Source organism: Adiantum capillus-veneris, chromosome 16 (assembly GCF_014529385.1).
Source record: "Adiantum capillus-veneris isolate H3 chromosome 16, ASM1452938v2, whole genome shotgun sequence".
Classification (NCBI taxonomy): domain Eukaryota; kingdom Viridiplantae; phylum Streptophyta; class Polypodiopsida; order Polypodiales; family Pteridaceae; genus Adiantum; species Adiantum capillus-veneris.
In genome coordinates, this window is record NC_140946.1 from 68,167,198 (window position 1) to 68,193,865 (window position 26,668).

The 26,668-nt window shown below is 41.6% G+C and overlaps 1 protein-coding gene across 5 annotated transcripts in view; it reads left to right on the plus strand.

Annotated features, from left to right (window-relative positions):
• Positions 1-26,668, plus strand: part of LOC147439220 (copper-transporting ATPase RAN1-like) — a 135,965-nt gene that overhangs the window by 73,719 nt on the left and 35,578 nt on the right. For 4 of the 5 annotated variants that reach the window (XM_086485087.1, XM_086485086.1, XM_086485082.1 and 1 more), the window contains exons 4-8: positions 3,635-3,960; positions 4,203-4,261; positions 4,356-4,698; positions 12,279-12,464; positions 12,675-12,932. In XM_086485087.1, the coding sequence (XP_086341213.1) occupies positions 3,635-3,960; positions 4,203-4,261; positions 4,356-4,698; positions 12,279-12,464; positions 12,675-12,932 (1,172 nt within the window). The remainder of the gene's footprint in view (positions 1-3,634; positions 3,961-4,202; positions 4,262-4,355; positions 4,699-12,278; positions 12,465-12,674; positions 12,933-26,668) is intronic. The other variant, XM_086485084.1, reaches the window with a different exon arrangement.

Here is a 26,668-nt window from a genome sequence, read left to right on the forward strand (position 1 = left end):
AGAGAGAGAGAGAGAGAGAGAGAGAGAGAGAGAGGAAGAAGAAGAGAGTTTTAACGTCGCAGGAAACTATCCCAAGAGACCTTAAAGATCAATCCGACGAGGAGAGTTGAACTCAAGACTTGTTATTCAAGAACCTTAGCATGCCGAGTTTCCCTGTGCGTATTGCAGTTGGCTTGGGAGTGCTACCTTTGCCTCGCATGAAGTGCCCCCCTGCCTCGTATGATCTAGTTGCTACCTCGCATCAATTCCCTTGCTCGCGGAATCTCCATGCCTACTGCCTACAGGGATCCACAGCTAGCAGTAAACGCCAAGGCCAGCTTTGCACGTGTGCCTGCTGGGTTTAGCGTTGGTGCTACTTGAACAGCTCGTTTGATGTTGGTGCTGCTTGAGAGAGAGAGAGAGAGAGAGAGAGAGAGAGAGAGAGAGAGAGAGAGAGAGAGAGAGAGAAATGAAAATGAAATGAAATGTTATATTAACGTCTTCAAAAGGTCAAAGTGACCTATGAGACCAGAAAGTTACAATGCGGTGTATCTGATACAAAGTCAGATTAACAAAATAAATTAAACTAGGATAACAAAATATAAATACTGCGGGATCCTAAACTAAGCAGTACAATGAAAAACGAGCTGTTCAAGTAGCAGCAGCGAGAGAGAGAGAAATGAAAATGAAATGAAATGTTATATTAACGTCTTCAAAAGGCCAAAGTGACCTATGAGACCAGAAAGTTACAATGCAGTGTATCTGATACAAAGTCAGATTAACAAAATAAATTAAACTAGGATAACAAAATATAAATACTACGGGATCCTAAACTAAGCAGAGAGAGAGAGAGAGAGAGAGAGAGAGAGAGAGAGAGAGAGAGAGAAGAAGAAGAGAATTTTAACGTCGTAGGAAACTATCAAAGATCTATCCGACAAGGAGAGTTGCTTGAAATGAAATGAAATGATATATTAACGTCTTCAAAAGGCCAAAATGACCTATGAGACCAAGCCGTTACAACATAGTGAATCTGATACCATGTCCGTAATAAAAAAGAACTAAACAAAATACAATGTGTAGTACAATGAAAGAAGGGAGGAAGATATGGTGGAGATCCATCCTCATCTGCACTCTGGACATCGAGAGAGTATGGCTCGAATCCTCTGCTGTAGTCTCCGTCGATGTTGTGTAGCTCCTCTCCTCCATCGCGGGTGTCTAGATCTCTCTAGCTCCAATGCTCGGTCTATGAGAATGCTCGGTCTATGTGAGAGAGAGAGAGAGAAATGAAAATGAAATGTTATATTAACGTCTTCAAAAGGCCAAAATGACCTATGAGACCAGAGCGTTACAATGTGGTGGATCTGATACAAAGTCAGAATAACGAAATGAAATCACAGAATGATGAAATATAAATACTATGAAAAACTATGAAATCCTAAGCTGGTAGGTGTAAACTAAGCAGCTAGTCGAGATAGCTAAACCACAAGTCACAAGAGATCCAGCATTGGTGGATGGCGGATCTCATCAATCTCCTAAATGGTCAACAGTCTGATTGGGCGTCGTGCATGTTGGGCCAAAGTGATCCAGATCCTCTAATGTAGCCTCCTTCGATGTCGTGTAGTCTTCCGCAGTCATGGGCGTCTGGATCTCCCCAATTCAGCCGCTCGGTCGATCAGTGTGCCTCTGGTGTGAGGCGACAGGGTCTGTTGTGGTAGTAGCTCCTCCGGGTGTCCAGTGTCTGCTCTAAAGAAGTCTGTGATGTGTCTCTGAGACTGGCTGGCCTCTCCTCTCAGCAGGCTCTCTCTGTGTCTGCGCAATTCAAGCAGAAACAAACCCAGGCATCTCTGATCCTCGTACCTCATGACTTTGGAGAGTGGTCCAAAGCCCTCTCTGAACAATCAGTGGAAGCGGCCTCGTATCCCGTAGTAGATGGGGCAGTGGCATGTGTAGTGTAACTCTGTCTCAGGCTCTATGTCACACAGGGGGCATGTCCTGGCCTCTACTGGTACTCCGCTGTATCTCCCAGTCTCGATCCGCAGCTGGTGTGAAGATGTGTGTATCTGGCCAATAGCACACCGTATCCCATGAGACAAGTGGGTGTCCATGTGAGAGAGAGGATGTGATGGCTAGGCCGACGGATGAGGGACGGGTGTAGCAGAGCTGAGAAGGTCAGCGTGAAGGCGCAAGCAAGTTGATTCTCAGTAATTGATCCAAGTCTCCATCCAGCCGAGCCTTATGCATCCTAGCTGAGAGCCCCTTCTCTCTCACTCACATGCACCCTTATCTAGACCACCACCACTCTCACACACGCATGCACACAGCCTCATGTTGCAGCACAACCAGCCCTACAACCAGAGAGAGAGAGGGGGGGGGGGGGGGGGGGGGGGGGGGGGGGTTTGGGGTGGCAACTCAATAAAGAGGCAAATGATACAAGATGACTAGGAAGTGGACCCTAGCAGCACTGATATAGTGTGCCAGGTCTGGGTTGAGCAAAATACCCAACACAAAAAATCCACAAAACTGGGAATAAATAAAAATATGAATAAAATGTATGGTGCAAACCCTACATGTGCCTGGAGTCCTCCCTAGAAGGGTGAAAGGGTGGCCAACCCACAACCAAGGGCCTGTGTGCACATTTGAATATCCGTAAGGAGTAAAAGCATCAAGAAGGTGAATGTAAAGCTCTAACACCCCCCTTGACAACGTTGTCTCCTCTCAGGCACCTCCTAGTGCATCCAGCTGTCATATGACCTCCTATACCATGTACAAATAGTGTCCTAGTAAGCCAATGAAAAATACACTTTGCTGTATATTACCTCCATGAACAGTGGGGAGAGAGATGAATCAAGGAGGATTCTTCGCAAGAGGAGTGAAGAATCAATCTGAGAGTGGGGGTGTATACACCATCACATGGTCACCCTACCCCAACACAACACCAAGCCTGTGGAATTTCAGCTATGGAATTCCTATTTGTAAATCATAGTAATAAGAGGCACTTTGATTGCTGCTCTCGTTTGCATCTTCTTCTCTTTGCTTCTCTTTTTCTAACTCTCTCACCAATAAACCCTTTGACAAATTTCTGTGAAAGCGCTCTTAAAACATTTTCTATGCTCCAAAAACACCCTTGTTTGTGCTTTAGCCCATGCAACAGGGAGAGGGGATGGGGATAAAGGAAACACCCTGGAGGAACAGAGCACAGCAAAATGGGTGTGCAGGCACTGTGAAGAAAGTACTGAACGTTTAATTTTCATCATTACTTTTGTGTTCACAAACCTTTCTTTGTGAAGATTACCTTTGGATTCACAAAATAGGCATTCTCACTTACTGGCATGCTGCATGCATTAACATCCTTGCACTTACACACCGCTTCTGGTGCACTCTTTATAGATGTTTACACTTCTCTAATCAGTAATCCAATTATGTTTTCAATGCTCATTTGTATAAGGCGCACAAACATGCAACATGTCCAATACTTTTTATCTGACACAAATCACATTGTAGGTTTTTCCACACTGAAAAAACTCTCTTGCTTTTTTTTTGAAAACTTGTTGTCTCATTACTTCAATTGTCACAGTGTGTACTGGCTTCATGTGCATGGTAAACCGTGTTTAATTCCCTCAAATTTTGTCATAGCTGTTTGTCACATTTCATGTAGATGGCAATACTTTAACAGAGAAAGAGATCTTGGCTGAACTCATTGAGCTAGGAGATATTTTGAAAGTCTATCCCGGATCAAGAGTACCAGCAGATGGTGTTGTTATCTGGGGTTCAAGTCATGTCGATGAGAGCATGATCACAGGCGAGGCTGTGCCAGTTGTGAAGGGTGTTGGTGATAATGTTATTGGGGGCACCCTAAATAGACATGGATTCCTCCATGTTAGAGTATCTCGTGTTGGATCAGACGCTTCCCTAGCTCAGATCGTACGTCTCGTGGAAAATGCTCAAATGGTGAAAGCGCCAGTTCAAAAATTTGCAGACTTTGTAAGGTTTCTTCTTCTGCTTTCAACTTTTGACAAAAGAGTAACCTTTACAAAGTTTAATGCCTAGTGAGATGTGCACTCAATTTTTCAGTGCTTGCGAACCTGGCTTCACAATGGAACATAGTTTTTGTAACATGAGTGCGTTTCTCTAAATTGAGATTCATTGTGTACATATCAGATAGAAAAACTAGCAAGTATAGTGGTATGCAATGCTGTATTTAACATTCTGGCTGCACATTGCAGATTGCTAGCATATTTGTTCCAGTAGTTGTTTCACTAGCATCTTTCACATGGCTAAGCTGGTGAGTTTCCTTGCCAATATCTCTTATTATGGACACCTATTCATATTAACATGTTTTAAGCGGCTTAATTTCGTAATATTTGTTTCTTGTGCAGGTATCTTGCTGGAAGATTTAACTTGTATCCTCCTTCGTGGCTGCCTCTTGGCACAAATTATTTCGTGTTTGCACTCATGTTTTCTATCTCAGTCGTGGTCATTGCCTGCCCATGTGCTTTGGGGCTAGCTACACCAACAGCAGTCATGGTTGCGACTGGAGTTGGAGCAGCAAATGGTGTTCTGATTAAAGGAGGTGACGCTTTAGAACGTGCTAAGAGTATTCAAAGCATTGTCTTTGATAAGACAGGTACTCTTACAAAAGGGAAGCCCTGTGTTACCAGTGTCAAGGTATTCTCAGATAGGAAGTTGATTGATTTTCTGGAACTCGCTGCATCTGCAGAAGTGAGTATGATATGATCACAGTTTTCAGATGCATTTAAACCCAAAATTTAGCGCCGTTACTTGATGTGCATTTTCTTCTGAAAACTGTCTGTGTGCATGCCTTGTGTGTGAATGTGTGCATCCGCGTCTGCCTCTGTGGCTGTGTCCGTGTCTCAGCAGAATGTATGTCGTCTCATCAACGCTCTTAAACTGCAAATAAATGATGAATGATTGTGCATGGTTTGAGTTTGCAACGCATATGCAACATGCTATAAGAGCGATGGCAAATTTACTTGGGGCTGAATCTTCAGCATGTTCGAGCAAGCTGAATCTGTACTGGACCAGCTTTCACAATCAGCAGCTGATAGACCATCACATTGCTGATCTGGAAAATATAGCTGCAAGCACATTGTTTGCTGGCTGCAAAAGCTTAGGAAATGGAAGCTTTGGGCATGCCCAGTCCAATGCAGGCTAAGGGTTGCTTCTCAAAAGTTTTCTTCCAAGGGGTTGCCTCACTCTAGGAATCAAGATTGTATTAGAGGAGCAGCACAAGCTGATGGTAGCTGGATTGTCTCTAAACATGATTTGGAGCAGCTTTGTTTCTATCGTTTTGCTGCTCTTCCTGAGTTCTCTTGCTACGCCAGGTCCAATTTTATCCTGTTGATAAATATTTTTTGGAAAATTGTTCAACATAAGAAGAACTAAGAAAAGTTCAATGATTGCCTTTCCTCCTCTGTGCACTGTCCACTTGCCATTCTTCGATGCTTCTTTCACTTCAGTCAACTCTGCTAGCCTATTCTTAAGTTGCTGTGGTGTAAGTTCATCAGCTATCCATATTTTGTCCCATGGAGTGATTTCGTCTGTTTCATTTTTTCTAGAAAGATTTGGGCATTTTGTCTCGCTAAGAAGTCTGGTGCCTTTTCTAACTTTCAAGGTTGGATAAGTCAAGTTGAAAAACAATTCAACTCTGAAGTCTCTATCTTGAGAAATGAAAAGGGGGTGAATTTATACCCTTTAATTCATGTCTCTCTTCGAAGGCAAACCTCTCTCCCTTACACCCCTCTGCAAAATGGTGTTGTGGAGAGGAAGAACAGAACAGTGAAGGAGATGGTACACACTCTCTTGCATCATGCCTCTCTACCTCTCTCATTTTGGGGTGAACTTGTAGCTACATCAGTTTATCTTCTCACCTGCTCTCTCATAAAAGTGGTAGATGGCATCCCTCCAGAGGAGGTATTTAAAGGTTGTAAACCTACCGTCTCACATCGCCATGTCTTGGGTTGTGCTTCTCATGTTCATGTGCCATCAAAGAAGAGAAATTTGGATTGTAGTTATGCCCTCACTCCAAAAGATATCAGTTTTGGGGTATATTGTTTTGATGATGCTTGGTTTGATGAGACTAGACCAGCAAAGGCTGTACACTTACTGTCTCATTCTATATGCAGCATTGCATCTCTGACTAATCAGTACATCTAAGACATCCCGTTGGATTTGATGAGTCAGACTTGATATGATGACTAGTTAGTAGAATTAATGCATCCGATACATCCAGTTGAGTTTGATGAGCTAGACTTGGATATGATGGCTAATTAATGGATGGCGATTCCTTCCGTGGTATCTGTATTATCTATAGGAAAGGTTTGTCCAAGATGTGAGGGGTAACGATGTGGCTGCATGCATATTGTATGCGGTTTGTATACGAAATGTGTACTAGCTTGCATTGCGAGGTTCACGCCAATAGTTATAAAGATGTGTATATGATTTAGTTGCTGGCTAATCTACCTTGATGAGCTTGTTTTCACAGTTGTAATCAAGGGCAATTACTCTTCTTCTAAGTGGGGGTTATGTTATATGGCAAAGTGATGAGGAAGGCTAACATAGATCTCATTTGCTGATATATTGAATTTCAAGCCTCATACACTGATATGATGAATTTCAGACCAAAAGGCACTAGAGGTTGTGTGAGCTCAATCTTAGACCAATACAATCGGTATATTGAAATTTAGACCATTGGAGTTGATATGTGGAAACTTAGACCAATAGAACTGACTTGTTGCAAAACCATTGAGTGGTCTAAATGGCCTGAACTGGTGTTGAAGCGGCCAAAAATTCAACACAAGGCTTTTAAGAGACGACGACACACTATATTTAGAAGTGACCCCACATGGATCGGTTTGTAAAAATCTTTCTAAACTTAAGATTAAGTGACTTTAGAAGTTGTTTTATGTAGCATTTAGGAAGCAAAAGAAAGTGACCATGCCTAGTTTTATACACAAAACTAGGAGGCAAATTTGGGAAAACAGAGACCCTTCTATTAACCTGATTATTGATTGTATACACTAAAGAAATACTGCCTGAGGGGCCTCTTTAGTGGCCTACTTTTCTCGGAGGGGAACTCCACCCCACTTGTCTATTTGGTGCAGGTGTTGTGAGGCGTTTGCAAATTCAAGTTCTCTCCATATACTATGTTTGAAGTTTGTTATCGAGTTTCACTGCCTGCTCTAGAAGATACAGGTGATTACAATTCTCTTGTATTGCTGCCTATTTTTCACTCTTTAGATATCCAGCTGCAAAATATCTTATCGTGTCACAACAGACAAAGCCATGATCTAGTAAATCCAACAAAGAATATCCTTTTGTGTGATTTCTTCCATTGTTTGCTCAAGGATTCATGTGAGGTTCCCAACCCGCCTATACCAAGATTGGGACGGAATCCTCGACAAGTCTTTAGGTCTGATAAAAATCAAAGTCTCTAAAAAGAAAAATCCAAGGAATAGACCTTTACCATTAACAATGGCTTGGGTCTATAGCGTGTTAGAAGAAGACCTAGTCCTGTCTCACAGGGGAAACGGGACAACGTATTAAAAGTCCAAAAAACTATTTCGGTCACAAATTGGGATAAGGTATCCTCATCCAACGCTTTTTTCCCCCTAACAGATATGAGGGCACAGCTGCTGGTGGACTCCTCTTCGAAGTGAAGAACTTTTCTAAACGTTTTTAGTGCGCAGGGATGGATAGTTACCTGACTAATCAGGTCCATCCGTCCATGATTGACAACTTTAGTCAATCCCCACTTACCACCCCGCACTCACACATGATTCAGTTGTTATTTAATCACTACCACATTTTTATCACAATTAAAAATAATGATTCCTTTTATCCTCCATAACCAGATTTCATTAAAACAGCCCTTGAAAACAGTATTGAAAACATTCTTTTTGCAAACAAACATCTTTAAACTTAAAACAGGATACTGTCAATCAAAACAGGACATAATAACCATGACCAGTACTCTTCTTGTCTCAAGACCACGTAAGGGTGAAAAAACGGCATCCATTTCTTATTCATAATCCGGAGTGGATAAACCTCCATCCAAGGTTCCGGGTGCCCATACACCAAACCAGTTGCCCATACAACCGAGCGGCTCCCCTAGGGTAAAAAACGGTATCGTAACTTATGTAGAAACATCAAAACATGACACGGAGTAGAAACTCAACGTTCATGGGGGTAACCGACTTATCCATGGCTGGAAAGTCATCATTATTCATCAAAATATACCAAGGAGTCGGAGGTGTCTTGAGACAAGCTGTCTTAAGGATAAACAATCATATATTTCCTAATTCAACCAGTTTCAACCCAAACAATTCTTTCCTACATTATAAACAAATGTACGTTGGAATTTACCTTCCGTTTTTTATCAATTATTCCTTTTCTCATTCTTACTCACTCCTTACGTTATGCAATGCTAACTTATAAAAGAACTTAAACTATTTAAAGACTTAATTGAATAATGGAAAACCCACCTTGGACTGATCGGCTAGCTGCTGCTGCACTGGCGGCTGAAGACTCTCTTCCATACGCCTACTGCTAGACCCAGCTTCATCGTCGTGCGACGCTTTAGTTCTTTTTAGAGCTCTGCCCTCATCATCAAATGTAGGATTGGTTCGGGTCCTTTTAAGTGCCATAACTTCTTATTCCTTATAAAAAGGACGTCTAATCATTAGGTAAATGATCTGAAAGCTAAACTTAACTTTTGTATCCGATTTTACCCAAATCTAGGTTAAATTTATAGTTTTAATTGGTAAATTCTTGACCTAGTAATTTCTTATTTGTCTATATAGACATAATAACTTTTTCCACAGCTTTCCTAAGGGTTTTCTAAACTCTTCTAATTTTCTATATCTTTTTCCTTATTTCCCCATCGAATTTTAAGCTTGGAATCTGCTTATTTTGAGTTTAATATTTATTATATTTATTTTCTCTTAAAGATTTCATTTTCGCGACTTTATATCATAGGTTTACACTTACTATAATTTTGCTAAAAACTTTTGATCACAAAGTCTATTTATTTTAATTAATCTTTTGCTAAAAATAGGACTTTTGGTCAATTCTAATTTTCTAAACTCACTAATTAACTATAGTATAATTATCACAAGTAGATAAGGATGTTTGTAACCTCTGGTAATTATCTTATATTTTTTCAACTCAATTATTTAATTTCCATCTTTAATTTTCAGCTAAAATTAGCATAAGTTGACTTAGATAAATATCTATACTACTTTTCTAACCTTGACATAATTATCACGGCCTTTTTATCATGTAATATAGCTGAGATAAATAGCATGTAATCATATTACATGATTTACTAATATCCCCCTTTAGTTTTCAGCTAGAATTAGTATAATTTGATTTGGATAAATATCTATACTATTTTTATAACCTTGACATAATTATCACGGTCTTTTTATCATGTAGTCTAACTCTGATAAATAGTATGTCATCATATCACATGATCTACTAATTTCTCCCTTTACTTTAATCTAAAAAATAGTGTTTTTCTATTAAGATAATTAGCTAAACTAATTATCTGTAGTTAAGATAATTATCACGGGTTTGTTAAGATGTGATTTACCTCTGATAATTATATCAAAGTTTTTGAGTTTAATTTTCTTTTTTTTTTTCATTAATTTTTTTTTAAAAAACTGTGTTTTCTTACTTAGATAATTAGTTAAACTAATTCTCTGAAATTAAGATAATCATCACGGGTATCTTAAGATGTGTTTTTCCTCTAATAATTATCTCAAAGCATTTTGGATTAGTTTTCTTTTTTCCTCCTTTTATTTTTCCTTAAAAACAGTGTAATTTTGTTGAGGTAATTAGTTAAATTAATTATCTGAGATTAAAATAATTATCACGGGTTTCAAACATGTGATTTACCTCTGAGAATTATCTCAAAGTATTTTGGATTAGTTTGCTATTTTTTCCTTTGTATTTTTTTCTAAAAGCAGTGTAATTCTGTTGAGGTAATTAGTTAAATTAATTATTGAGGTTAAGATAATTATCACGGGTTTTAAAAGATGTATTTTTGCTCTGATAATTATCTCAAAGCATTTTGGATTAGTTTACTATTTTCTCTCTTTTATTTTCTTTTAAAAACAGTGTAATTATGCTGAGATAATTAAGTAAACTAATTATTTGAGGTTAAGATAATTATCACGGGTTCCATAACACGTGATTTATCCCTAATAATTATCTCAAAGCATTTTGAAAGTTTGCTATTTTTTTTCTTTTTATTTTTTCTTAAAATTAGTGTAATTTTATTAAGATAATTAATTAAAATAATTATTTGAAGTTAAGATAATTATCACGGGTTCCATAAGATGTGATTTACCTCTGATAATTATTTCAAAGTATTTTGGATTAATTTGATCATTTTTCTCTTAAAAACAGTGTAATTCTGCTTAAATAATTATACAAATTACTCAAAAAGTTACAAGATAATTTTCCTAGCATAATGACAATTTAACACAGCTCTGATAATTATCTCATTTTAATCTAAATTTAATTAGTATAATTATCATTAATTTATGGTTAAAATGAGTAATTTCAGTCCTAGCATAATATAATAATTAATTAGCTTGTATCCCTAAGCTTAATCACAATAATCAGCAAAGAATATTTAATTAAGAGAGAATTTTTAAGTATACATAGGTTTAATCTTCAATTAATTAAGAAATTTGTAAATAGGTTAACATAGTTTTAGTAATTAAAAAAGGTTAGTGCTAATTACCGTTGATTAACCAACTAGAGCATTGCTCTCTAATGATTTTTGCGTAGAGGTCTCTGTAGATGAGAGAGAATGTACCAAGGCTCCGAGTCTGTGTGAAATTGTGAAGCAAGGGGTCATATTTATAGGTTTTTGGGCACTCACAGGCTGGAAATGGCAGTAACTTGCATCCCAAGCAGCCCTACAACTCCAAAAACGCCCCCTGCTGCTAAATCTAGTCTGGAAAAGTTCATCATTACCCCACATAGTCCCTCTAGATACACAGAAACGATTTTGTGCTAGTTTGTTGATTTTTGATGATTAATTTTGGAAATATCTGCAATTTTTAGAACCTTAGGATAAAAAATCTTTAGCAATAATAATTACTAAAACCATTCAATTTTTCTTAACTAATTAAATTCATAGTGTAACCTTTCAGAGCCCGTAACTTTTCCAGATTTTGTCGAAATTCTGTTCTGAAAAATTCTAACTGTAGTAAAGCTCTGGTTACAATTTCAAAAATACAAATATTTGCCATAGTTTGATCATTCTACAGTGTTTTCTTAACAGCCAAGTTAATTTGATTAGGCTTTGTACAATTTCTAAGGTTTCAAAAACTGGAAACCTTACAATTCAACACCAGAGGGTCATGCTAATGGTGATAATGTGGTTGTCAGTGGATGGTGTTGACTATCACCTTAAGCATGTCCAAGGCTCGTACCAATCTCTCCTACATGTGGCACATAGACTAGAAAAACTTAAAATTGTCAGCGTGAGACTTCTCCGAGGCTAGATAACCCCAATCTCATAATCACCAGGCATTTGCGTAGACATGCCTCCCTAGAGATTGTCTTTTGGTGACATAATCTGCAAAGCCAGCTCTGTTAGTATGCTTGCTACTCTCCGAACCAAAATCTCGAATCCATGTGATGATACCCTTACAGTTTACTTCAAATACGTTATTCCTAACATGAGGGAGTGATGTGCAAGGAAAGTTAAGATCATGTTGAAATGGTTGGCGTCTATCCAGGTCAAAGACAAACTACCTCACAATTGTAGCATACCAATTGTGCCTCCTTCCCTATGTAGCCAACGTCTGCAATACCCTGGTTTTGAGCTTGAAGGATAGAATCATGTCAACTCATGCTCAAAATAAGCAGTATTAGTTTCCAGCCAGCCATAGCTCATGCAGCAGCAAAATCCTATAGTTCTGATTGGGCAATAATTTTAGGACATTTGGGATGGAGTTTTAAGACATCAACTATGCACATGAAAGATCATGTGGGATGTCATGCTGGACATCAGCAGTCTATGAGCTTTTATCTAGCCTTAGGATGTGTTTTTTATTTCCACACATGAGAACATGTTTGAACTGTACTTTTACTTTTGTGGATGTAAATGCCTGATTGAATAAATAAATGCTACATGAACTCCCAAGTTTAAGGATGCCATATCTGAATTACAAATGCCAACTTACATTGTAAATGGTCATTCTAATGAGATGAGGTATTCAAGAGACTGACAAATCATCTTCTGCACTTTATAAATTATGCAGGCTGGTAGTGAACATCCATTAGCTAAGGCTATTCTGCAGTATGTGAATGGTGAGTCTCCGTCGGATGATGAATTTAGTGACCAGAGAATAAAGGCCAAGAATGTCAATTGGTTGAGGAAGATATCTGATTTTGACTCTGTGCCTGGAAAGGGAGTACAATGCAATGTGGATGGCAAGCGGCTCTTGGTAGCTCATTGTTGATGCTCTATTGATTTTGAGTTTTATTGCCACTTTCTTTAATCAGACATATGTTCTGTCTAATTCTTTTGCTTTTTTCCTGAGATGCTGTATTATCTCTTTTATATTTTTCCAATATGAAATTGAGGTCTTTTACACTTACATACATAGATATTGTCTCTCTAAAATAGATTGAACTGGGGTAAATTTTTTGTGCAGGTGGGCAATAGGAGATTGTTGCAAGATGCCAGTGTGGACATTCCATCTGAAGCTCAGGAACACTTGCTGAAAATTGAACACAAAGCAGAATCAGAAATTCTAGTCGCTGTGGATGGGAAGTTAGAAGGTGTTTTTGGAGTCTCTGATCCCTTGAAATTGGATGCTGCTGCTGTGCTGCAGAGCCTTGAAAGAATGGGCCTTGTTAGCTTCTTGGTAACTGGAGATAACTGGAGAACAGCCAGAGCAGTGGCAATGGAGGTATGTGCTTTTTTTTTTGTAAATCTTCATTGAATTTACAAGTGGGAAACCTCAAGCAGAGGAAAACCCACAATAAAGAAGAGGTACAAAAGTCGAAGCATCATAAGGCTTCGAAAACTAGAAACAATTAAAGTAAATCCTATAAGCTTCAAGAGAGATGTTTCCCACGTCATGAGCAAAGTGAAGTGCCTGTCCAAGTGAAAATTTGAAGGGAAAGGGTCAATTTCCATGGCATGAAACATCCGAGAGTGACGTTGGTGCCATATGGTCCACATAACTCAAAATCTGACCCAACTGAAGAAGACCTCAAACAGAGACTATGGCGGCAAGAGGACTCCAAAAATCCAAAATCGTATGTGAAATATTCCGGAGGGGAAACGAAGGCGCAGAGTAAAGGGCACTTACCTAATGAAAGACTGGGAGCAGCGGCAATCCCAAAGCAAATGCGTCACAGTCTCATCAGCCCCATTACATTGGGCACAAACGAGAGGAGGTGATGCGTCGCACATGCAAAAAAGTATCGATTGGTAAAGCACCACCATACATCACCATAAGAAACAACGCTCTTTGAAAGGTAGATGATTCTTCCAAATGCGAGACAGTGCTCTTTGCCACCACAATTGAGACTTGGAGAGCGATCACAACTGGTTTCCATGGGACACAATCCATGCATCAGACTACAGCAAAGCATAAACTGACCCTGCCAATATATAGTCCAACCTAGCATGGGCAAGATTTCAATCCAAACCTAGGAGTCTGCAAGCAATGGAGCCACTGGAGAAACAAGAGCAAGCAACTGTTGAATTTGCTACCAGAAATGTCGATAATGAGGTCACAGCTCATAGCGAAGGGCGGCAGTAGAAAAAGAGAGGACATGCCTTGTGTTATATGGGTCAGATATTGGGCTTATTGAACCCTGTGGCGCCAATGTAATGGCCATATGCTCCACCACTCTGATGCAGATCCTTTTCAGTTTTTCAAGGTTTCCCTTGGGCAATCTTTACGTTTTGCCTGTGATATCACCTCAGGGATAGATCAGTTCTCCTATGAATGCTTATAGTCCTCTTTTTCAGCCAGACACTTCTATGTTCTTTCTTTTGTATATGATCTTTTATGTGGGTTTTCCTTGCCTCAAGGTTTCCCACTTGTTAATTAATCCCAAAGATTTACACAAAAAAAGGGGGGGGTGTGTGTGTGAGAGAGCAATTTCTTCTCGTAATTACGTTCCTTCTGTTAATGCCAACAAGAATGCATCGTTTAAGCAACTTCCATGTAATGACAATCGCACGTTGATTGATGCATGGGACAAAGCGATGCACTCTTACAAAGATGTACTCCTTGGTGAGACTTCCACATCGTCTGTGAACACTGTGGACACGTTTCCTTCCCTGACACAGAGGTTGGGTCCTCGTACGGATGTAGTGGATGGAGACGTGTCTATGGGCACCTCCACTTGATTATTATATTTGTTGCTTTTTGTACATATGTTTCCAATGCAAAGTCATATTAAATGCATCTCATACAATGTGCGTGGGTTATGCAACCTTGACAAATGGCGTCTGACCTGGCACTATGTACATACATGTAGGGCAGACATAGTTGTATTGCAAGAGAATAATCAGCACGAGTTTGCTGGTCAATGTTCCTATTTTGCCGGATATTGGATTGCATACGCTGGCTCGCAAGATTTCTCAGGTTTATTGATGTTGGTTCGACATGAGCTTCAGCTTGTTCTGCTATACAATGATCCGCATGGTCGGTGGATGGTTGTATAGTGTTTGTTGAATGGTCGAGTTCATGAATTTGGAGGTACTTATGCATATACGGACTCTGGGCAAAGAGCTGCTTTATGACGCGAAATCTCGTCTCACCCATGGACCTCGAATGCATTTCTTTGTGGAGATTTCAATAATACCCCTGATTTGCTTGACAGCACCACAGGAAATTCGCATATGTTGCTTGCGGAGAAACACAAATGGGATCTTCTTGTTGCCTCCGCTCAAATGATTGATATATGGCGTTGTTTGCATCCTGATGCCTCTGGTTTTACCTTTCAGCATGCTTCTCATTCATCTTATAGAGCACGATTGGATCGTTGGTATTTTCTTAATGGGCAACAGTATGAAGAATTTATATGTGACATGAGGATAGATTATGCTCTGCAGCTATCGGATCATTATCCTCTTTTGCTGTCTTTGTATTTTGGGCAGTCTCTTTGTGATCGGCCTCTTCACAAGAAACGTCTGTTGTATGTTAATAATGCCTATCTTACTCATGAAGTTTTTCGTCACATGATTGCTGATATTATTCCCCCGCTGCTGGCTCAAATGCATATTGATTTGGACGCTGCCTGGTATCGTTTTGTCAGGAGAGTACAAAGTGTGATTTTCGACTATGGATATGCAGTTTATTCGGGGGAATGTCGTTGATGCGAAACAGGTTAGGCAACGATTACAACAGTTGGCTGATTTACGCCCCCTGTCTGACTTTGAAATGACGGAGTTATGTGAAGCTAAAGTGTGTATTCAGAAAAATGATAAGAGGAAGATTGCTAAATGGCAGACGTGTGCACGTCAACAGGCTTTTATGGATAAAGGTTGTGCTTCGAAGAAATTTTTTAAGCATCTACATCATTCAAGAGTCTCACAGTCAATTAAGCGGGTTATGCTTTCCTCGGGTGCTTGGACTTCTTCGAAGCGGGAACTTGCTGAGGTTATGGTTTCACATTATCGTAAGGTGTTTGCTGCTCCATCTCAGCCTTCTTCGGCAGCTTGTGGAGCGCGTGAATTGTTGCTTTCTTATGTTTGTCCGATCCTGTCTTCGCAGGAGGCACAATGCCTTGAGGATCCTTTCTCTGTTTCCGAATTGCATGGTATCTTGCTTGCATTGGGCTGGTAGAGATCTCCCGGTTGGGACGGACTTACTGTGGAATTTTTCCTCTCCTTTTGGGATGCTCTTAAACAACCCCTGATTTTCATGTTAAATGTGGCATGGGAAAAATAGGATCTACCAATTTCATGGAAAGAGGGCTTACTTAAGTTGTTGCCCAAGCAAGCGCTTTGCGAGCAGTTCTCTCATTGGCGGCCCATAACTTTGATCCCGGTGGTATACAAGATTTTGGCTAAAATGTTGATCCACCACATGAAGGACTATTTATTTACAGGACTTCATCAGGTTCAGTATGGTTTCATTCCTCGTCGTCAAATCATGGACAATTTGGCCAATATTATGATTGGCATGGAGTATGCTAAGTATACACAACAAGATGTGTTGGTCATGCAAGTTGATATTGAAAAGGCCTTTGACACTGTGCAATGGGACTTCATTGCTGCCACAATGAGATGTCTAGGATTTGGTCCTAAGTTGGACAATGTGGTTTATTTCTTGTATGATTGTAGTACGTCTTCGTGAATCCTGGACGGGGAATTGACAGAATCGTGGCCACTTGGTTGTTCAGTTAGGCAAGGTTGCCCTATTAGTGCTTTGCTGTATGCAATTGCCTCTCATCCTTTGTTGATGTATCTTGATTACTTGACCTCTACGCAGCGTCTTCATGGTTTGCAGCTACCATCAGGTAATACCTTTAATGGGCAGGCTTATGCAGATGACTCGTTGTTTATGCCCCACAATCAACAAAGCGATGTTCAAGTGATTATGGACGCTTCGGAATTGTCTGCGATTGCGGTTGGTCTTAAAGTCAATTTCCGTAAATCAAAGCTTTTGCCGCTTCGCTCTTGTGGTTGGCATGCTCTGTTGTGGCCAAGAGAGATTGTTCTTCCGAATGTAATCATCAAACATTTGGGTTATCCAATTGGATGGAATGTTACTCACACGCAGAAAGTGGTTTGGTTATGAATTGCTTGAATGTTAAATTGCACTACTAGAAGCTTTCTACTTGGCCACTGCATGCTCGCCTGCAAATTGTTCAAAGTATCCTCATGGCATATGTTCAGTTCTTTTTGCCATTGTTGCATTGGCCCCGCCATTGTCTTGACTCTCTCATGTCGGCCATTTTGTCTCATTTGTGGCGAACGCATGCTCACAAAAAAGTTTGCGTTTGATGTCAATGGCAAAACTTTGTACACCAAAGCGCTTTGGTGGTTTGAATATTTTGGACCTACGTAGGCATGTCCTTGCTAGGAAGGCTATGCTTTTGCCTACACTTATGCAACGAACTCAGCCTTGGACTCTTATGTTTGCACAATTGAGTCAGCATGTGGTTACATCATCATTTGGTCACTGGCAATCATCCATGTGGGAGGCAGTATTTGGTAAGATGGATGGTCATATTCCTGGATGCCCACTTTCTTCCACCTTGCTTTCTGCATGGAAACAGGTTACGATTCATCTATCGTGGAATGCTCGGAGGGAAGGAAATTCACTTCACGCGGAGAGCCTTCATTGGAGCGGGGCTATTTCTCTTACTTTGGTCGACCGCTCGCCTCGCCAGGCGTATTTCCTCTCCTGCCGTGGCATTCGAGTGGTTGAGGATGTGGTGGATGCAACTGGTTTCACTTTCGAGTTCCCATTTGCCGCTCGCCGCTTTGGATTGGGCATGCACTATCGCCAGTTTTGGAGAGAGTTACAGCAAATGTTGATAGGTTTCTTGCCCGTTTCACCTTTGGCTGATGGTGATCGCATGTCTGACTGGAAGCTTGGGGAAATGCCTTTTCAAGATATTTCTGCCGGCTGGGCATATACTCTTCTGCCTCATCGATGGATTGCTGATCATTGCAACACTATTTGGCACATGCATAAATCAGATATTTGGTGGCGAAGGATTATATCTGCAATATGGGAAAGCCATTTGCCGTTGAAGAAGCGTTTGTTTCTTTGGCGGTGTTTACTTGGTGTGCTCCCAGTGGGTACCTTTCTTAGGATGCGCCGTATCCGCCCTTCATCATGTGTCCGTTGCTTATCTGCCGAGGAGGATGTTTGTCACCTCTTGTGGGATTGCTGTGTTACTCGAGACTTCCTTCGTCAGGTATCTATGTGTATGCGGCTACGTTTTCCCACGACGGTATTCCATAAGCGGTTTTGGGGTTTTGGTATCTTCTCGCAGGCGTTGCAATGCTTTGCAGCCTACTTCATGTGGGTCAGGTTTTGGGCGTACTGGAGCTTGTGGCGACAGCGTAATGGCTATATGTTCCATCGCATTCATACAGATCCCCTACCTTTCTTCAAGATTTCCCTTCTGCAGTCTTTGTGGTTTGCCTTGGAAGTTGGTGATATCATAGCAGAGATACATCAGCTTTCTTATGAATGCTTTTAGCTATTTTGTACAGCCGAACACTATTGTGTTCCTTTCCTTGTACATCTTTTTGGTGGGTTTTCCTTTCTTTGAGGTTTCCCACAGATAGATAAATCAAATAAACAAAAAGTGTGTGTGAGAGAGAGATTTCTGCTTTTGCTGATGCGGGTATGGAAGATAATGTAGTCGAGCGACTGTCTCTTGATATTGATGTGCCTATGGGCACGTCTGCTTAGTTCCCCTTTCCTTTGCCTTTGTACATATCTCTTTAATGCATAGTTGTGTTAAATGCATTTAATATAATGTGCGCGGGTTATGTAACACTGATAAGATTAACCTGGCATTATGTACATACATGTAAGGCAGACATTGCTATTTTGCAAGAGCACAATCAGCATGAATTTGCTGGGCAATGTTCGTATTTTGCGGGATACTGGATAGCCTATGCTGGATTGACGGACTATTTGGGTGTTTTGATGTTGGTTAAACATGAGTTGCAGCCAGTTCTTGCATATAATGATAGGGCAAGTCGCTGGATGGTGATTCAATGTATAGTCAATGGTCAGACTTATGACTTTGGGGGTGTTTATGCGCACATAGCCTCGCGGCAACGTTCAGCTTTATGGCGTGCAATGTCTTCTTATCCTTGGCTCTCCAATGCTTTTCTTTGTGGTGATTTTAACAATGCGCCTGCTTCATTCGATAACACCACAATGTGGAAGAGCAGGCTCGGACAGATCTTGTTGCTTGCACACGGAAGATGGATTTGTGGAGCCTTTTGCATCCTAATGTTTGTGGGTATACTTTTCAGCATAATGCTCACTCGTCGTATCGTGCATGGCTAGATCGATGGTATGTCCTTAATATGCAATAATATGATGAGTATGTATGCGAGATGAGCATTGACCACACCTTGTTACTGTCTAATCATGCCCCGGTTTTGATGGCCTTGCACTTTGGGCGAATGTATGATGATAAGTCTCTCTCTAGGAAACGTTTACTACACATCAACAATGCCTATCTTTCGCATGAGGTATTTCGTGGCATGATTCATGATGTCATTCCCCCATTGGTCGCCCAAATGAATTTGGATCTTGATGTTGCTTGGTATTGTTTCGTCATGCGTGTGCAAAGTGTGATTCAGGATTATGGCAAGTACTATATGCTTCAGTTATACGAAGTGTTGATGATGCAAAAAATGTTCATCGAGAGCTCCAAATTTTGGCTAATACGCGTCTGTTGAGAACTGTGAGTTGACAGCACTTTGTCATGCTCGAGTATGTCTGCAACATAATGACAAACGCAAACTAGATAAATGGAAAACTCGTGCTCGACATCGAGCGTTTGTAGATAAGGGATGTGCTTCGAAACGGTTTTTTAAGCACCTACACTATTCAAGGGCCTCTCAAGCCATCAAGAGGGTGAAGCTCCCATCGGGCTCCTGGACAACTTCGAAAAGTGAGCTTGTTAATGCCATGACGTCGCATTTTGGGAATGCATTTTTTTTTCCTCCTCTGGTTTCTACCGAAACTTGTCGTTCCCGCCGACTTATGTTACCTAAAGTGAATGCAATTCTCTCGCCTTGTGATGCGCAAGGGATGGAGGTGGATTTTACTGAAAATGAATTGCACTCCCCATTGATTGCTCTTGGCAGATGGCGTTCCCCTGGTTGGGACGGACTCATTCTGGAATTTTTCATCTCCTTCTGGGAGCTTTTGAAAGAGCCTTTGCTCTATATGACGAATGTTGCTTGGAATAAGCATCATTTTTCATTGTCTTGGAAAGAAGGCTTGCTGAAATTATTGCCCAAGCAGGTGCTTTGTGAGCATTTTTCTCATTGGCGGCCGATTACCCTCATGCCAGTCGTATACAAAAATTTTGCTAAGATGATTGTGCATCGCATCAAGAAGTCACTTCTTGCAAGTATCCATCCGGCTCAATATGGCTTCATCCCTCGTCGCCAGATCATGGATAATTTGGCAAATGTCTTGATTGGAATCGAATATGCCAAATATACCCAGCAGGATGTACTCGTGATGCAAGTGGACATTGAAAAGGCCTTTGATACGGTATAGTGGGATTTCGTTGCTGATACAATGCGAGCCCTTGGATTTGGTCCTATAATAGCCAACGTTGTACATTTCTTGTGTGCTCATAGTTTGTCATTTGGCCTTCTTGATGGTGACCTGATTGATCCTTGGCCACTTGGATGCTCTGTCAGGCAAGGTTGTTAGGTAAGGTTGTCCCCTCTATTGTATGCCATTGCCACCCACCCCTTGTTGTTGCATTTGGATCACTTGACTTCCGTATCTATCTTTCTGATGGGTTTTCTCGCTCTGAGGTTTCCCATTTGTAAATAAATCAAATCAGATTTACAAATAAAAAGTGTGTGTGTGTGTGTGTGTGTGTGTGTGTGTGTGTGTGAGAGAGAGAGAGAGAGAGAGAGAGAGAGAGAGACCCTAAAAAACAGCAATAGACACAAACAAACCCCTAAAAATCAGCAAAAATGGGACACAAAACTCGAAAAAAAACACAGAGACAACCGTAAAAGATAGTTTTAAAACCTGAGAGAGAGAGAGAGAGAGAGAGAGAGAGAGAGAGAGAGAGAGAGAGAGAGAGAGAGAGAGAGAGAGAAATGAAATGAAATGAAATGTTATATTAACGTCTTCAAAAGGCCAGAGTGACCTATGAGACCAAACTGATACAAAAGTGGTGAGTCTGTTACAATGTCTGAAAAGTGTGAAAGTGTGAAAATAAATGCGAAAAACTCAATACAAAGTATTAGATAAACTTCTTAGGAGCATTGTGGGTGTCTGGCTAGAATGCTTCTAATCCTTTGTTGTAGTCTCCTCCGGTGAAGTGTGCTTCTGCATCTCAGTCGTGGTCGTCTCGATTTCCTAAACTCAATCGCCCTGTCAATGAGGGTCCCTTTGGTATGAATGTGGGTACTCCTTTGTGCTCGCTTCTGGCCTCTCGCTTCTCCTTCCATTCCTGCTTCTCTCGATCCGAAGAAATCTGTGATCAGCCTCTGAGGCTGTAGTGCTCTTTGTTTTCTCATTAGATTATCCCTGTGCCGATGTAGTTCCAGTAGGTACAGGCCTAAGCACCTTTGATCTTGGTATTGCATGAGTCTATCTAGAGGTCCAAAGCCTTCTTTAAATAGGCAATGGAAACGCCCACGTATCTCATAGTATACAGTGCAGTGGCATATGTAGTGTAATTCTGTCTCCGGCTCCATTCCGCATAACTTGCAAATTCTGCTCTCAGGTGGGATTCCCCTAAATCTGCCAAATTCAATTTCCAACTGGTGTGAGGATGTACGAATCTGACCAATAGCACATCTCAAACCATGAGACAGGTGGGTATCCATGTAGCTCGGGCGAATCACAAAGCCATCTTCAGATAGCTGTAGGAAGTTTTCTTTGTAGTCGGCCATCTTCGTGCCCAATTCTTGTGTAGGGTCTACCCATGTCCTCTTAGTGTCCAACTGTATAAGATCCTGGCGGATGATTTTATTAATCTCCGTTCGTGTGATTGCAAGTGATGGAGCCTCAAGAGAGTATTGGAAGGGGGGTAATCTTTCCATACTGAACCCGTGTCTCTGAAACCACGAGGACAGTTGCGCATACCAGCATGATGTATCTCCTTTCATTGCTAACTGTCGAGAGGATTCGAGGGCCAATCTAGTATATCGGCAATTATTTGTATCCCATAAACCATGTATAAAGGACATTGATCTGGTAAGAGCTTCAATTTCTATTGGAGGGGCAGCTAGTTCTGCTCGGGTAATCGCGTGTGGTACGGAGGCCTTGGCTCTAATCATTCGGGAAATCATAGATACCAAAGGTCTCTCCATTGACTTCTAATTATCCTGATCCACAGATGGTCCCCAAATCTAGACCCCATAAAGCATAGCCGAAGCCACCACAGTATCAAAGAGCCAAAGTTTTGTTCGTGGTTCCTGAAACTGCACTTGTGAACACATCCTCTCCAACCCTCCCAAGGCCGCAGAGGCTTTGGACAATCTAGCATCCGCTGCTTTCTTACGAGTAAACTTCGGTCCTGTAAATACCACACCAAGGTATGTGTATGCATCTGTGTACTCTACAGTATCCTGGCCATATGCAAATGTAGGTGCCGATCTCCTAACCCACTGCGGTGTGGTGTTAAACACCATAACTTTGGTTTTACCCAAATTTACCGACAGTCCGTTGTCCTCCGCGAATTTATGTAATGCATCTAACTGCCTCTGCATTCCATCTGGTGATTCTACTATCAATACAATATCATCTGTATACAACAACAAAGGGATCCGTGACCCTGCAAGTTGAGCACCTCTGTCACCCTCTCTATCAATGTAATCTGATACCTCATCTATATACATACCAAATAAAGTAGGGGACAGTGGGCATCCCTGCTTTACTCCAACAGTGGAATGAACAATGTCGGAATCCCCTTCTGGAGTACGTACATAACCAGTTACTGACCTGTATAAGGCCATGATCCCCCAGATAATCTCTTTGGGGACCCCTAACTCTTGCATTCTGCGCAGCAATCTGGCCCTTGGTACTGTATCAAAAGCTTTCCGAAAATCCACAAAGCAACAATACATCCTTCTCCCGCTTGCTCTTCCTTCCTCAATAATGGCTCTGAGCGTAAGAATGTGATGTAAAGTGGAATAACCCCTCCTGAATCCAGCTTGTCCTGTTGCCCTTATGCCCTCATTCTCTGCCCATCTACTCAATTTTTGTTCCAGAATGGATGCGTACAGTCGGGTCAATGTGTGACCCACCATAATGGTACGGTAGTTCCCGGGTATCATAGGATCCCCTGACTTGAAAATAGGTACGATAGTAGATAATTTCCAAGATTCAGGTAATCCTTCACACATGACCCGATTAAACAGACGAGCAAGGACTTTTGAAAGTAGATCCCTTGCATGGATGAGATGTTCTGCTACTAAACCCTCATGATCATATGCTCTTCTTGTCTTCATCTTATCAATGGCTTTTTCCACCATTTCGGCAGTAAAGAAAGTACTAGTAGCAGGGCATGGCTCTAGCGGATACGGTAATGGAGGTTGTCCAGATATCGTATATAATGATGTTACATATTGACCCCAAATCTCAGGAGAAGTAATTGTCGGAGGTGATGAGTGCTCGTGAAATAAACACCAGGCCTCATGTGAGTCCTGACTCGAGAAGAGCTGATATAAATCCTTCTCCAGTTTGGCTAAAAATGCCCTTTTCTTGCGACGTACTATACGCCAAAGAGCAATCCGAGACTGCTTATATGTGATGATCCCAAGTGTAAGCTCTTTCTGGACCTGGGTTCTCGTCTCTCTGCATTCCTCGTCGTGCCAACTGTTTTGAGGCATGTTCCCAGATCCTCTCTTCTGATCAGGCTAAGTATGTGGGTATGCCTCTTGTGCTGCTCCATGTAGTATCTCTGTTAGCTGAGAAGTAATCTCCTCTACAGTATATACTGGCTCGGCTGCCCACATCCTATTATAGATCTATTCCACATAGACTGAATCAGTCTCTGGCGTGAAAGTATATCTTGTGTGTGTCTTCTTCCTTTGTACTTGAGAGGCATTGTATTGGAAGGAGATTGATAAGGTCAAGAGAGCATGATCCACTGCAATCCCAACCGGTCTGGGTCCCACCTTAAAGTCGTCGATACTAGAAATAAAGCTTGGTGAAGTCATGACATAATCCACTGTACTGGCCCCATGCCTGTGCGGGAAGCATGTGAATCCCCCAGATAAAGGGAAATTCTCTAGACCATTAAGTATGGCCAAACCATGTGTAGTTGCCATCTCCATGAGATGTCTCCCATATTCAGTGTGTTCTTTATCCTGTGAATTTCTAGTAAGCCCCTCCTGTGATAAATCCACTTCTCTGAGCATTTCCTCAGAAGTATCATAGAATACTGCTTGAGAGTTGGCCGTTCTGGCATTAAAGTCTCCTAAGAGAACGATGTCTCCATCTCTAGAGAACTCCCATATGTCATTATTCAATATGGAGAAAGGGGACTGTCCTTTAGGTGAGGAGTAGACTGATGTACTTGGAGGGAAGTAGCATATAGCGATATATAGAAATCTACCTGTCTCGCCTCTCATTCTCACCCACATATACCTTGCTTGTTCATCTTTCCTGATAATCTGTAGTAGTGGTCTCAGCTCCTCTTTAAAGAAGACTGCTACTCCTCCTGAACCCCGGCTACCTCGTAGAGATCTCTTGTCTGGTCGACCAGCTGTTTCCCATAAATACCCCTTCACATGTGGCATAAGCTGTCCCGGTATCTGGTGTGTCTCTGAGTAGAAAACTATGTCTCTGTCCCTAAAGCTGTCTTCAAAGGCACCTACATCTAGCCTATATGATCCATTACAATTCCACACCGCTATCCGGAGCATCGCCTCACACCGTCATGATGAGCGCTTTTCCAGAACCACTACTTTCCCTCCTCTATAAAAGGCGATTTTCCCCTTTTCTCTTGCTGCCCTGATCTCTCGCATCAACTCTTGCATGTGTGCCACTTGTGCCAATGTAAGGTCATCTCCCAGGAAAATATTGGTTTTCTTAAGAGTTGGCCTCTTCTTTAGACATTCTTTCCTTGTTTCTATATTAGGGAAGCGGAGAATAAGTGCCCTATCCTTTACGTTTCCCTTCTCGTCGATTCCTTTCTTGCCCACTCTCCGTGCACTTGTGTGAGTAGGCTCTGTGATGCCCATGCGTTGTAGCAGTTCCCTCGCTTCTTCATCTACATTCTCTTTATCTTTGACTCCTGTGACCCGCACATGCAGAGCCCGATTCTTCCTTTTCTACTCTTCCTCAATGGTCATATTAATAATGGTGGAGGTAGGTGTGGTCTCAGGCATATGGGCCTTCCCTTTCTTCGCATCCTCAATCCATTTCTCTGCTTCATCAACCTTTTCTTGTGTCTTAACAAGACGTTCTGCCCATGAAGATGCCGTTTTCGATTTCTGTTCATCTCCTTCCCGTAGAGCTTTCATCTGATCCTTCATGTTCTCGAGCTCCTTTAGCACCGAAGGTTGGTCGTCTCCCTTCTCCTTAGTTGCAAATTTGCAAGCCGCAAGTTCTCCTTTTAGCTCCTCGATTATTGCATCTTTTTCCCCCATGTGCTTTTCCATATTTGTTTTCCATGCTTCAAAACTTGCTACTGCCTCATCGAGTTTCTTTTGCATAACGCATTCTGTTACATTTACTTCGGCCTTGATTAGGTTTCGTAATTCCGTTTTCACGATCTGAATTTCCTCATTCTGTATCCCCCCGGATCTCTCTCCTTAGTTCTCTCATCATGTCTCCATACATGGAGTTCCTGTAGCTCTCAGCGTTCGCGTGCATTTCCTTCCTGATGTCATCCCTCATATAGTTTAGCTCTGATTTGAGCATCACTTGGACCTTCTCCATCAGTAGCTCATCATGTATCCTGGAGGTTTTCCTGACTCATAAGGATCGTGGTGATAGTACAGTATCTCTGTTTCTCCGTTTGAAAGTAGCCGTCGGTTTTTTTGGGGTGGTGTAGCTATCTACACCCGGGCCTTCCCCTTCGGTAGGCGGATCCATCGAACCCGAGCCACAAATGTGGGGTAGGGCACTAGGGAAAGCTTAAAAACCTTTAAACTTTAAAAGTTTATTTCAAAGCTTAAAGGCCTTTAAACTTTAAGGCTTAAAATCTCTTTTAACTTAAAATTTCATTAAGGCTTAAAATGAAGAGATATTGACTTCCTATGCGTAGAACAACTGGGGCGTGCGTAGGTCTGCCGGACGTGCTACACGTAGAACAGCGTGGGACTCTCTCGCGTAGGCCTCAGCAGGAGTACGCAGGGCAGTGCGTGCAGGTCTCAGGGCAGCGCTGAGAGAGGCCCTGTCGTGCTCTGCTCTGCAGCCTCCGCCTCGTCGCGAATGCCCTCAGCCCTGCAATCGTTCCTCTGCGCGCTACTGGTTTTCAGTAGTGAGCAGCCCTGCGCATTCTCATGCAGTGCCCGCGGTGCTCCAGTGTATGCTTCCTTTCGCCCTCAAATGTCTCTGCTGCCTCCTGCGTACCCTGTTTCCAGCCTCCGACCAGCCGGGTGTGCTGTCCTGAGAGAGAGAGAGAGAGAGAGAGAGAGAGAGAGAGAGAGAGAGAGAGAGAGAGAGAGAGAGAGAGAGAGAAGGGCAGCAGCGTAAGGTAGCCCTCTCACGCTGTTGCCCCCTCGTACTGCTCCTTCGGCCGAGAAATGAAATGAAATGAAATGTTATATTAACGTCTTCAAAAGGCCAAAATGACCTATGAGACCAATCAGTTACAAAATAGTGAATCTAATACCATGTCTGGGTACAAAAGAACTAGAAAAGAACTAGAAGTGGAACAAAATACTACTACTACTACTACTACAATCTAAAACTACGTGGGTGTAGCAGCTGATACAATAGGTACCCGGTAAACTGGATGTAACAGTATGTGAAACAAAGATGGAAGA